The sequence below is a fragment of the Anolis carolinensis genome, chromosome 5, assembly GCF_035594765.1.
Source record: "Anolis carolinensis isolate JA03-04 chromosome 5, rAnoCar3.1.pri, whole genome shotgun sequence".
NCBI classification, from domain to species: domain Eukaryota; kingdom Metazoa; phylum Chordata; class Lepidosauria; order Squamata; family Dactyloidae; genus Anolis; species Anolis carolinensis.
This window is the reverse complement of record NC_085845.1, coordinates 135,852,771-135,866,503: the sequence shown is the minus strand read 5'-3', so window position 1 is coordinate 135,866,503 and position 13,733 is coordinate 135,852,771. Positions and strand designations below refer to the sequence as shown.

At 43.4% G+C, this 13,733-nt stretch overlaps 1 protein-coding gene across 1 annotated transcript in view; it reads right to left on the bottom strand.

Moving 5' to 3' along the window:
* Positions 1-13,733, bottom strand: part of LOC100552267 (V-type proton ATPase subunit S1) — an 89,309-nt gene that overhangs the window by 33,885 nt on the left and 41,691 nt on the right. Inside the window, exons 5-6 of the mRNA XM_062982736.1 lie at positions 13,558-13,598; positions 12,568-12,653 (exon numbers count right to left, since the gene is read on the bottom strand). Coding sequence (XP_062838806.1) covers positions 12,568-12,653; positions 13,558-13,598 — 127 coding nt within the window. The remainder of the gene's footprint in view (positions 1-12,567; positions 12,654-13,557; positions 13,599-13,733) is intronic.

Below are 13,733 nucleotides of genomic sequence, written 5' to 3'. Positions count from 1 at the left end.
TTCTTAGCTGCAATCCTCGCACTCCTGCGCGAAGCTGAATCCAAACTTCTCTGTTGTTTACAAAACTCCCGGCGCAAGAACACGGGAGAAGTAGGCTCTGGGCTTGTTTGACATACTTCTGGGAGACAACTTTCTTGCAGGTGCAAGGTTCCCAGATCTGCCTGGGAAAGATCTGGCTGAGAGGAATCCAGTTCAGACTGGGAAGGTAAAAAACCCAAGTTTTCATCTTCATCAGGAATTACAATGTCCTGAGCAGGACTACAAGGCCCATGGATCATCACACTATCCCCCTCCTCAAGGCCCCTCCCAAACTGGGACTCTCTCCCCGAAGCGCGAGGCCGCGGTTTGGTGGGATAGGTCTGATGAAAGCGACGGGTTAGATCAGGAGCGTGAACTGTGGAGGCGTCTTCCCAAGAGCGCTCCTCAGGGCCAAAACCCACCCAGTCAATGAGATATTGCAGGCGGCGGCGGTGAAAGCGAGAATCCAAAATGTCCTCAACCTCGAACTCCTCCTCCCCATTCATCAAAACAGGAGGGGGGGCCGGTTGGTCTGTATCAGGACGCACACCATCCGCCGGAAGGAGCAGGGAACGGTGAAACACTGGGTGGATGCGCATTGAACGCGGAAGTTGGAGTTTGAAAGTCACGGGGTTTAATTGCGCCACCACTGGATAGGGGCCAATGAAACGGGCATCTAACTTCCGGCAAGGGCGGTGGGAGGGCAGAAAGCGAGTGGACAGGAAAACCCGATCTCCTACCTTAATTTCGGGGCCCGGCTGTCGATGTTTGTCAGCGTGGCGTTTATAGTCCTCCTTGGCTTGGTCCAGTTGCTGGAGCAAAAGTTGTTGTACCGCTGTGAGTTCCTGCAGCCAATCCTCTGCTGCGGGAACTTCTGAAGTTTCAATGACAGGGGGAAAGAAACGTGGGTGGAAGCCGTAGTTTGCAAAGAACGGCGTTTCTTTTGTAGAAGCTTGAACTCCATTGTTATAAGCAAACTCTGACAGCGGTAACAGAGAAGCCCAATTGTCCTGTTGGTAGTTTACATAACAGCGAAGATACTGCTCCAAAGTGGCATTGGTGCGCTCCGTTTGCCCATCTGTTTGGGGATGATGAGCTGAAGATAAGCGAGAGTCTATGCCCAATAGTTTTTGTAGCGCCTTCCAAAAACGAGAGGTGAATTGAGATCCACGGTCTGTGACTAAACTCTTGGGCAATCCATGTAGTCTGAAAACATGTTGGAGGAATAGATCTGCAGTCTCTTTGGCCGTGGGAAGACCTTCACAGGGTATGAAATGGGCTAACTTGGTGAAAAGGTCCACCACCACTAGGATCGTGGTGAATCCACAGGAAGGTGGTAGGTCAGTGATGAAATCCGCAGAAATTATTTCCCATGGGCGAGATGGGGTAGGAAGGGGATGTAGAAGCCCTGAGGGTTTCTCCCTTCTTATCTTGGAGCGCTGGCATACTGGGCAGGTGTTGACATATTTTTCCACATCTTTGCGGATCTTGGGCCACCAAAAATCCCTTAGGATCAGATGCATGGTTTTAAATAGTCCGAAATGCCCTGCTGGTTTGCAGTCATGACACAGACGAAGCGCTTTTTCCCTGCCCGGTCCGGGTGGGATATAAACATGATTTCTATAGCAAAGTAGTCCATCTTTAAGCGAAAAGGGAAAATGCAGACCTTGACGAAGTTGGTCCTGCGCCCAGGCATCTGCTTGCTGACTAGCCCTGATTTCTTGAGCACAGATGGGTCCTGGAGTAGAGGAAGTTGAACCAATGGGAGTGGATTTGGTGTTCCCCACTGTGAGCGTGGCAAAGTTCTCGGGTTGTAGTAGTTGGGATTCAAAGGTCTCCTTGCGTCCTGCAGCGTATTCCGGTTTACGTGACAGGGCGTCTGCTTGCTTGGTTTGGGCTGGGGTCACATAATGGATCTGGAAGTTGAAACGTTCAAAGAATAAAGCCCAACGTTGCTGCCTCTGATTTAGTTTGCGGGCAGTTCTTAGATGTTCTAGATTACGATGATCAGTGTGGACTTCAATGGGAAATTTGGCCCCTTCTAGCCAATGTCTCCAAGTTTCAAAGGCTGCCTTTATGGCCAGTAGTTCTTTTTCCCAAATGGTGTAATTCCTCTCTGGTGTGGTTAGTTGACGAGAGTAAAAGGCACAGGGATGGAGGTGATCTCCCACCGGTTGTAAGAGTACAGCCCCAATTGCCACATCAGAGGCGTCCGCTTGCACCACAAAAGGGGTTCCAGGATTTGGGTGCTGTAGAATTGGCTGGGAGGTGAATAGTTTCTTTAGTTGCTGGAACCCTTTCTCTGCTTGATCAGTCCAGCGGAAAGGCTGCTTTCCACGGATGCAGCTAGTGATGGGGTCGGACCAGCGGGCAAAATCTGGAATGAACTTGCGGTAATAGTTCGCGAACCCCAAGAAACGCTGCACCTCTTTCTTGTTAGTTGGCGCCCGCCATTCCAATACTGCTGAAACCTTGGCTGGATCCATGGAAAGCCCTAGAGGCGAGATGCGGTAACCAAGGAAATCTACCTCTTGTAGATCAAAGGCGCATTTTTCCAGCTTGGCATAAAGTCCATGATCCCGCAATCGTTGTAACACCATTTTGACGTGGTTCTCATGTTCTGATTGTGATCTAGAAAACACCAAAAAATCGTCCAGGTAGATTATCAAGAACCTGTCTAGATAGTCCTGAAAAATGTCATTGACAAAATGCTGGAACGTTGCGGGAGCTCCGCATAAACCGAAATTCATAACCCGGGACTCGAATAATCCGAATTTGGTCTGGAAGGCGGTCTTCCACTCGTCCCCTTCCCTGATGCGAACTAAGTTGTAAGCCCCCCGAAGATCCAGCTTGGTGTAAACCTTGGCTCCTCGAAGCCGGTCCAGTAGATCCGAGATTAAGGGCAGGGGATAGCTGTTCCGCTTGGTGATATTGTTCAATGCTCTGTAGTCCACCACCAAGCGTAGTTCCCCTGACTTCTTCTTCACAAACATCACTGGGGAGGCGGCTGGGGATTGAGAGGGTCTGATGAATCCCTTGCGAAGGTTTGTCTCTAGGAATTCCCTGAGAGCTTCTTGCTCTGGTTCAGTCAGGGAGTAGAGATGCCCTCGCGGGATCGAGGCCCCCTCCACCAAGTCAATGGCACAGTCATAAGGTCTATGTGGGGGTAATTTTTCGGCTTCTTTCTCATTGAATACATCCCAATACTCGGAGTACTTCTTTGGCAAGGTGATGATGGGCTCGGTGTCTGTGGCATGGCAGACCTTGGCTACGAGGCAATGGTTTTGGCAGTACGGTGAAGCAAACTGCAGTTCTCTGTTGGACCAGGAAATGTTAGGGTCGTGGAGAGTCAGCCATGGAATTCCCAAAATCACAGGGAAATGGGGGACCTCGGTAACAAAGAAGGAAATCTCTTCCATATGTTCCCTTATCCACATCCTGGTGGGTTCCGACCACTGACTTACGGGCCCCGTCTTGAGGGGGCGGCCGTCTATGGCTTGCACCACACGGGCATTCTTGAAATCATGATATTGTAATCCCAGAGAGTCGGCATACTCTCTATCAATGAAATTGTTGGTAGCTCCAGAGTCTATCATGGCGTGGATCATGACGGGTCCCCTTTTTGCTGACCATAATGTGACCACGAGAAGGAACAGGACCCCGGTTGGCGGCTCTTGAATGGATTTTTTGACCGGGTTGGCGAGCCTCTCTACACCCGGTCGTTGGCTTCCCCCGCCGGCTGTGTGCCAGTCGGCTCAGACGCCTTCGTCTCCGTGGAGGACGCCGCCGCAAGACGGGCGGCAGGCTTCCCTTTGGCTGGGCACTCTCTGGCGAAGTGGCCCCCGTTCCCGCAGTACCAACAGAGGTTTAAGCGTTGACGACGGGCCTTCTCGGCGGCATCTAGTCTGGGACGCACATTGCCCAACTGCATCGGCACCTCCTCGCCTCCTCTGGGGTATGGGGTTGGCGGTGGGGGTCTCCACACTGGACGTGGCTGAACGCTGGCGGGAGCGGGGGGTTTTGCCCCGGCTCTACTGCCCTGGCCTCGAACCCACTGTTTCCTGTTGGCAATCATGACTTCAGCCCGTAAACATTGATCAATGAGTGCCTCGAGGGTCTGGGGAGGATCCACCTTGGAGATTTCTTCCAGCATTTCAATGTTGAGACCCTCCCGGAATTGTCCTCTGAGGGCTACATCGTTCCAGCCGGTGTTGTGGGCCAGCACTCGGAACTCGGCTATATACTGAGACATAGGTCTGTCTCCTTGGAAAAGGCGACGGAGTTTGTGACCGGCTGCCTCCAAATTGTCCTCGATTCCCCAAGTCTCCTTGAGGTGGTCCAAGAAGTGTTGCGCTGATCTTAGGTGTGGAGAGGCTTGGTCGAACAGTGCCGTCGCCCAGCTGGCCGCTGGCCCGTCTAGAAGACTGTAAACCCATGCCACTTTGATGTCTTCTTGGGGAAACTCGGCATCACGGGCCTCTAGATAAGCTTGACATTGGCGACGGAAAACATGAACCTTAGAAGCTTCTCCAGTAAACTTGGTAGGCAACGCCATGGCCGGGAGGCGGATTCCGCGCTCCCGCAAGCCCTTTATTTCTCCATCCTGGGCGTTGAGTCTGTCGCGGATGCGATCCACTTCGTCCTTGCTGATGGTGTAGCTCAGTGGCTGCCCACCGGGCACGGTTCCGGTAGACATTCTGGCCGAGGTTAATTGGTGCTTAGGGTGGCGGAGTCAAACTGTCACGACCCAGACTACAGAGCACCAATAACCATACGCAGAGGCCAGATTCTATCTAATATCTTTATTAAGGAAATATATAAAGTTAGTAAAAGCAAATGTAAAAGATAGTCCAGAAGCAGACCTTTCAGGAAAGGTCAAAATTAGTCCAAGGAAATAATGTCCAATATGAAATATTAAGGTCCAAAGTTGTAATCCAATAACCGAAACACTCACTTTGCCAAGCAAAGTGAGGGGAGATGACAAGGTCCTTTAGTCCATAAACTTGAGCAAGGCTAGAAAATAACTTGATACTTGAAACAAGGCTTAAAACGTGGAACAAGGTAACTAGGAACAAGAACAAGGTCCGTGGAATAACTTGGTAAAATCCGTGGAACAAGGCAAGGATTGGTCCTGGGAAACAAGGCAAAGTCCGTAGGTAAACAAAGGCTGGGAAGCAAGGCGAAGGCTGGATAGCAAGGCAAGGCTTGAGCGAGAGCGAGGCTTGAATCGGAGCGCGCTGTCCAGACACAACCCGCTCCGTAGGCTGACGAATTGACTCCGCGAAGTTACTACGCGGGTAAAACATCTATATAGAGTCTAACTTTCCCACCGAAGCAGTTCTCTGGGAATCAGAAACGAAAGCTAAACTCTGAGACCAGATGTTAAACTCCTTAAAGATTCTCACGAGAAGCAGTCTTAATTGGCTACATTCTTAGCTGCAATCCTCGCACTCCTGCGCGAAGCTGAATCCAAACTTCTCTGTTGTTTACAAAACTCCCGGCGCAAGAACACGGGAGAAGTAGGCTCTGGGCTTGTTTGACATACTTCTGGGAGACAACTTTCTTGCAGGTGCAAGGTTCCCAGATCTGCCTGGGAAAGATCTGGCTGAGAGGAATCCAGTTCAGACTGGGAAGGTAAAAAACCCAAGTTTTCATCTTCATCAGGAATTACAATGTCCTGAGCAGGACTACAAGGCCCATGGATCATCACAATTAGTGAACAAGGAATAGAAGTGAAACTAGGATTCGAAATGAATGCAAAAAATTGAACATTATTTTGCATTTTCAGACTTTTGACCCCACTAAATGATTTCAAACTACAGTCAGACAAGTGAATGAATAAATAACCAGATACGTATTTCAAAGCTCACATTAAATTTTGTTGGGAGCATGCTATTCTCAAACATTTCACTATAAAACTATTAAAATCCAGCTACTTAATAAACATCTTAACAAAACCATAACTTGCCAAGAGCAGCTTTGGAAATGAAAAAGGTGAGAATTCAAATGGGGAAGATTTTTTAAAAAGACAACTCCATTCTTGAGCACATTGACTGAATGAGAAAGTGAAGACATATTTTAGGCACCTGTCACTTCCTTTGCCAATCCTCAGCCAAAGAACATAGTGTGCAAGTTTGTGTTTTCCCTCCCTGTCAACCCGGCCTTTCTGTCCTTAAAATCAATACACCTAACTTTAAAAAGAAGTTGAAATATGAAAAAAAAATCATAATTAAAGATCAATATCTAGCTTCACAACTTATGTATGGTTTGAAAACTATCAAGACAGGCTGAAAACCTCATTCTACATTTGGCTTGTATGGAAGATAATGGATTTATTTTTATTATTTTCTTAAAAATACAGTTGTGTGTAAGAACATGCATAGCTTGGCAATGTATAAAGATCAGCATTTAGGTGAGAGTGCACATCCATAAAAGGAGACAATATTAGTCACAAGTAAATGAAATCTCAGCAGTACAGTATGTATGGATCAGTGAGCCAAGTGGATGCTGCAGTGCTTTAGATTAGAGGCTATTCACAAGACGAAAGTAGGGAAAATTGTGGCAGTGGCTGCATATACAAGTACACCACAGGCTCTGATTTTTTGGGTTTTTTTCAATATAGGATTCAGCTTAACTTGTTGAGACTGGAATGGTTGCTTTGGCTTTTCACAAAGGGGAATGAAACTTTGAGGCAATGCATTTTTTGCACATTCATGGCTCTCTTTAAGCACAGCAGGCAATAAATCATGAGAAGGTCTCTCTGCCTAGCACCGAGGCTCATGCATACTGTATTATTTTAAACATTCGAAGCTGCAGAAAATAAGAATCATCGCAATAAACAAACACAACTTTCTCCAGTTAGAGCATGTCTTCTCGCCACACTTATGAGTGAGCCTTTCTATGGCCCCTTTCACACAGCTGAATAAAACCCCACATTACTGTATCTGCTTTGAACTGGAATATATGGCAGTATGGACTCAGATAACCCAGTTGAAAGCAGATATTGTGGGATTTTCTGCCTTGATATTCTGGATTATATAGCTATGTGAAAGGGTCCTAGATTTTCTTGAAAGCAGAATTTTGTACTACTCTTGGAAGAGAGAAACAGGTTTTACCCTCAGCTTTGAGATGAGACAGAAAGACAAGAGTATAGAAATCCCATAAAAGAAGAACAGTTTGTTTTCACAGAACCATCTGGAACATTTACATAATAATTGGTGTAGACCTGTTCTAGAGATTAAGGCCTCTTCTACATTGCCATATAATCCAGATTATCTGCTTTGAATTTGACTATAAGAGTTTACACTATCACGTAATCCAGTTCAAAGAAGATAATCTGGATTTTATATGGCAGTGTAGAAGGGGTCTAAGGACCCTTCTATACTGCCATATAATTCAGATTATCAAAGCAGATAATCCACATTTTCTCTTTTGAACCAGACTAAATGTGTCTACACTGCCATATAATCCAGTTCAAGCAGATAATCTAGATTTTATATGGCAGTGTAGATGGGGCCTTAGATCCATCATGGAGTACCAGTTTGATCTCTGGAATACAACTCTGAGGCCCCTTCTAGTCTGCTATAGAATCCAGATTATCAAAGCAAATAATCCATATTAACCACTTTGAATTGGATTATATGAGTCTACACTACCATATAATCCAGGTCAAAACATATAATCTGGATTTTATATGACAATGTAGATGGGGCCTGAAAGACCAGGGTTTGACTCATTCAGGCAAATAAACTCAATGAGTGACCTTAGACTATCAGCCTTCTCAGGCCCCTTCTACACTGCCATATAATTCAGATTATCAAAGCAGATAATCCACACTATCTGCTTTGAACTGGATTATATGAGTCTACACTGCCATATAATCCAGTTCAAAGCTGATAATCTAGAGGGTCTCTGTATCAAAGGAAGGCAGGAGAAAACTTCCTATGAAGAAATGTTGTTAAGACGAAACTGTGATAGAGTCATCAGGGGGTCACTATATATTAAAAATAATTTTAAAATAGATAACAGAAACAGCTCTCTAAAGATGAACATTAAACATTTATGCCAGGATGCAATGCAGGACCTCTTTACCCAGTGCCACCATAAATGGGCCTTTCTCTCTCCTGCTCTGCTGCCTTTTGGAATGACAAAAAAACCAACTAAGAAACATACGACCTCATCAGATGGACTGAATTACCCGTCCTATGCCACTTCTTCTCTTCCTTTCCTACAATGCACACCAACTTCCAGCTGGGCTCCGAGGCAAAAGAGCAGAGGAAGTGGGAAGAAGTGAGAGCAATGGGGGATGGCGACACTTCCTCTCATGGGGTGGGGGTCGGGTAAGTCATGCAATGTGGGGCGTGGAGAAATGGGTTCTCCGCACCTTCTGCTAGGCTCCCCATGGATTCACCATAATGCATGGCGAATCCTCAGCCTAATGTGAGAAGGTCGCAGAATGTGATTCTGGAGGAAGCAATGAATCAAAGCTGGATTGTGCTCATCCTCTGCAGCTATCTTTCCCCTAAATTAAGTGTGAATGGACTCAGTCCACAATATGACTAAAATATACAAGTGGACAGGATTTAAAAGTCTGTTTTTTCTGAGCACTCATCTATCTGTATAGGTATTGCAAAAAAGAAACGATTTGTATAATTACAAAAATATTTGATTTTTAAAAATCTGAATAGATAACATTTCAACTTCCCTTGTTGTTGTGTGCTTTTAAGTTGTTCCTGATTTATGGAGTTTTTGAGGCCAAGAACATGTGACTTACCCAACGACACTCAGTGAGTTTCATGGCCAAGCTGGGAATTGAACCCTGGACATGAGAGTTGTATCCAATATTCTTACCACTATACCACATATACACTTCCCTACCTATGTATTTTGATATTTATTCAGATGCAGGGGACAAATGTATGGTAATGTAAGGGGAAGACTCACACCTTAATAGTTTGACGCCTATTCTGTTCCTTTAAAGAACAGTCTGCTGAATAGAGCTCCTCAACATCTTTCTTTTCAACCTGAAATTGAGCAAGGTAGACAATGTTTATGACAGGTGAATGACAAAAGGAGTTGAAATGCATCTTCTTTTCTTTCAGAAGAAATTAGCATTTCATTTTGCTAATCTTTCTTGTTCTCCTGTGAAATCTTTCCAGCTTGCATAAAATGTCAGAAGTTTTACAGTGGCATAAGTGTATGCCACTGTGGGCTATAAACTTTCCGGCAAGATGTTAACATAACAGATATAAATTCTATTTTATCACTGTATGAAAATGAATGTTCTGTTTAAGTAAAAGAGACACAACATCTGTGTTTAGGAAATCATTCAAGAACAGAACTGAGTGCTTCTTATTATTAATCCAAATATAATGCTTTCCTAAGGGATGAATAAGAAAAGATTTCTAACATCAGTCTATGCTCCATTTGATGTGATATATTGTCAGACTTTTATTCATTTTCCCTAGACTAGACTAATGTTCAGCTAGCTTCAACCAGTTTGAAGCAGTTCTTCAAACTTGTCTTTGTGTTCCATGTGAGAATCCAGTTGACCTAACTGGGAAATAATTTGCCTGCTACTATAAGTTAAAAAATAATTATTGAATGTAAAGCAGTGCTCAAAGAGGAGGCCAATAAGAAGTGGAGGAAAGGAAAGTATCCTTTTGTCAACTTCGTATGCTTTGTCTTTTTTTAAAAAAAAAATACCATATTTATAGCCCACTTTTTATTATGACTATAACAAAGGTAACTAACAGCAACAAAACAGAAGGTAACATCAGATTTTGTACTATAAGAATATTAAGAATATTATTACATAAAAATAGTATCAAAAATATTACATTATGAAAAGAAGGATTAGACTCAGAGGCAATAGTTGTGAAAACTGGGAATAGAAAACCAATAATTAAAGAGATACAAAGGACATTATGTTACTTGCAGAAAAGAACAGAGTTGGAACAATTATTGAACCAAATTAAGAAAGTTAAGGAAAATGAGAAAGCAGAGATTTTTAAATTAATTTAAAATAATGACTACAGATTATTTACGTAATTTAAAAGTTCATCAAAACAACATCAAAATAGTTAAAGACCATGTAAACCTAGACTCTAGAGGACCTCTTCACACATGCAGATGGAATTGCCATGGATTGTGGCGATTCTGGCAGTGCCCATCATGGGGCATGTGGAACCTGTCATCCCATGCCCCACATCGGCCAACTACCAGCATGTCTATCCTATGGGGGTAAGCGGTCACTATCTGGCTTCTCCCCATTGATCCAAGGCAACACAGGAAACCTCCCCATATTGCCGTTGTGATGGTATGCACCACTTCACCTTCCCTTTACCACACAAGTCCGCAGTGCGTCATGGGATGGAAGCTGGCGGGCTCTGTGGTGAAAGGAAAGGCGAACTGATGCAAGTTACCAATTACACCCCGTCTGATGATGTCGAGTCTGTCATTAATCAAAATGGATACTAGTTAAGAAATTAGAATAGGACTGAGACTTGGAGGGGCAACTATCAAGGAATTGGACAAGATCCCCAAATGTAAACATATATCATTAAATACCATCCATGTCATAGAATCATCCGTGCCATAGTATTTCCAATTTCTGTGTATGACTGTGAAAGCTAGCTAGTAAACAATGTTGGCAGGAAGAAAATCATCTCAGTTTATATGTGTTGCTGGGTAGATGTTCTAGCAGTACTATGGAGTGCCAAAATGAAGTTAAGATGACTAAAATCAGGTTGGTCAATCGTCATTCCTCAGTGTCTTTGTTTGCCCCTAAATCTATTGGGTTTGCATGTTATGAGAACTGTATGGTCAGGTCTTCAGTTTAACATCCCTGATTCCAATCATATACATACACACACCACATACATAGAAATGAGAAGGAGCAATAGCCAAGGAACCTAATTTGAACCACAAGCAATGAACCACACAAGTTTCATCCTCCACTATATTGCAGATTTAAAACAAAGAAAAAAATGAAAGCTTCATCCAGAGAGAATTAAAACATCATTGTAGAGGCCAGGTATTGTCATCACATAATCTGGGAGAACAGAAACATTTTCTTTAAGAAAAATTAGAAATATAGTACAAAAACTGCACCTCCAGCAACACCAACGTCCTGTGACATTGTCTGACAACTAAAGGGTGAAGCATCCTTCAAAATATCATACCATACTTATAACATAGGGACTTTCCTGTTTTGTAAATAAGACAGTTATACTCCTAGAGAAGGAAGTGTGTAAAATGATCTGTATACTCTAAATGAAATTACTGGGCATTTAAAGCTATTAAATTTCTAAAGGGAGCAGAGTCAGTCTTGGTAGAAGTTTCCTTTTTCTCATGCATATTAGTGTTGAGGTTAAGACCCCATTTATGTATGTTCTTGGTTTCTTGGCCACACTACTTATCTCAGATCTTTACCAGTGTGCCCTCTGTGGAATGAGGCTAAAGCATGGTTATATGTTCAAGGTTTCAGCTCTCACCTCTTTCTTGAACTTATGTTCCTCAGCAAGTTGCTGTTCTTTTAGCCTTACAAGTTTGACATCTGCTTAGTGGATATCATCTGACTTTCCAAGGTGGTGATTTTATGAGTGTGCTCTCAACTGCTCAGGTCTAGTGGGTCTCTTAGCCCACTAAGATTACTACAGACACAGACTGCAGCCAGGAAATCAGAAGATGTTTACTTCTTGGGAGGAAAGTAATGATCAATCTTGATAAAATAGTTAAGAGTAGAGACATCACACTGGCAATGAAGATCCACATAGTTAAATCAATGGTATTCCCCGTCGTAACCTATGGATATGAGAGCTGGACTGTAAGAAAGGCCGAGTGAAGGAAAATAAATGCGTTTCAACTGTGGTGTTGGAGGAAAATTTTGAGAGTGTCTTGGACCGCAAGAAGATCAAACCAATCCATCCTCCAGGAAATAAAGCCTGACTGTTCACTGGAGGGAAGGATATTAAAGGCAAAGATGAAATACTTTGGCCACATAATGAGAAAACAGGATATCTTGGAGAAGATAATGATACTGTGGAAAACAGAAGGAAAAGGGAAGAGGGTCCAAACAAGAGCAAGATGGATGGATGGTATTCTTGAAGTGACTGGCTTGACCTTGAAGGAGCTGGGGGTGGTGATGGCTGACAGGGAGCTTTGGTTGGGGGCTGGTCCATGAGGTCACGAAGAGTCAGAAATGGTTGAATGAATAAACAATAACCTTTAGCCCAGAAACATGGGACCCTTGCCATTGTCTTTATTAATAACATTAATGACTGATTTCAGTGTCCACTTTTGTGAATAATATATTCAAATTTTAATGAATACACCTGGAGCCTTAATCCCTTCCTTCCACTGTTCTTAAGCACTCACTCTTATCCTATTTCCTATAACACAGAATGTAGCATGAACACATCATTATTATTTGATTAAAATCAACTAAATAAATTATTGTGTAGTGTGGGAAATCAAGCACAATATCCACCAGAAATCCACTATATGCCATATGTGCATATCATGGTTCTAAACTATGAAACTACTCACTCTTGAAGGTCTTCTTGCTGTATAAATGAAAGAAGCCTGAATTCCTTCTTGCTGCAAAGCTCTGGCAAAACTTCCAATTATTTGGTCTGTAAACAGAAATGATTAAGAATAGTTTAATGTCTTTAACTTCACCCAGGAGAGCGGAGATATTTAGCAAGGTATAACAGACTAGACTTCAAAGTTGTCTGCGCTTATTAATATTTAAATATTCTTTGTGGCATAGTGTGCATGACAATTTACACAAACAGATTAAGACATCTACTTTGCCCTGAGGAGCTTAGGCTCTACATCACGTGATGTAAACAACAGCTCAGACATTAACCAGGAAGAAATGCTCTAAGTTTCATAAGGAGCTTTGTAATATAGGCATTCCATCAAGAATAGCTACTGAGAAATTCTTGGATAGGTGGGATACTGCCACCTTAATGCACTTTGGAGAATAACCAGAGTTTGACCAAGGCACATTCGGAATGTTATGTATTCACATTGTTCAGAGGAATAGGTGAAGACAAAGGTTTTCCTCTGATATTAAGTCTAGTTGTGTCCGACTCTAGGGGCTGGTGCCCATTTCTAAGCCGAAGAGCAGGCGTTGTCCGTTGACACCTCCAAGATCATGTGGCCAGCATGATTGCATGGAGTGCCACTGGAGGGTACCTATCGATCTACTCACATTTGCATGTTTTCAAACTGCTAGGTTGGCAGAAGCTAGGGATAACAGCAAGAGCTCACCCCGCTCCCCAGATTCAAACTGCCAACCTTTGGGTCAGCAAGTTCAGCAGCTCAGCAGTTTAACCCGCTGTGCCACTGGGGGCTCCTTAGCCTCCAATATATGATGGCTCTCCAATATATGATGGCATGGCAGCAGCATTTTCACAGCAGCGCAGATGCAGACTTACAGAGGAATCTTATACAAGAGCATGTGCTATACATGAAATCATTTTTCTGAATACTTTACTGAGGCAGTTCTGTATTCCTTATGCATTAACTTACCATTTTCCATGAGCTCTTTTTGAAGGGAGAGTTCATTTGTCCTACATGAAGAAGATGAGGGAAATAGGAACACTTTGAATGCTAACATAATTATTCTTGCATATAAAAATTGAATTATTTCACTTAAAAGGAAAACACTGTTGTATAATTTTAGGAGAGATGAAACAAATATAACT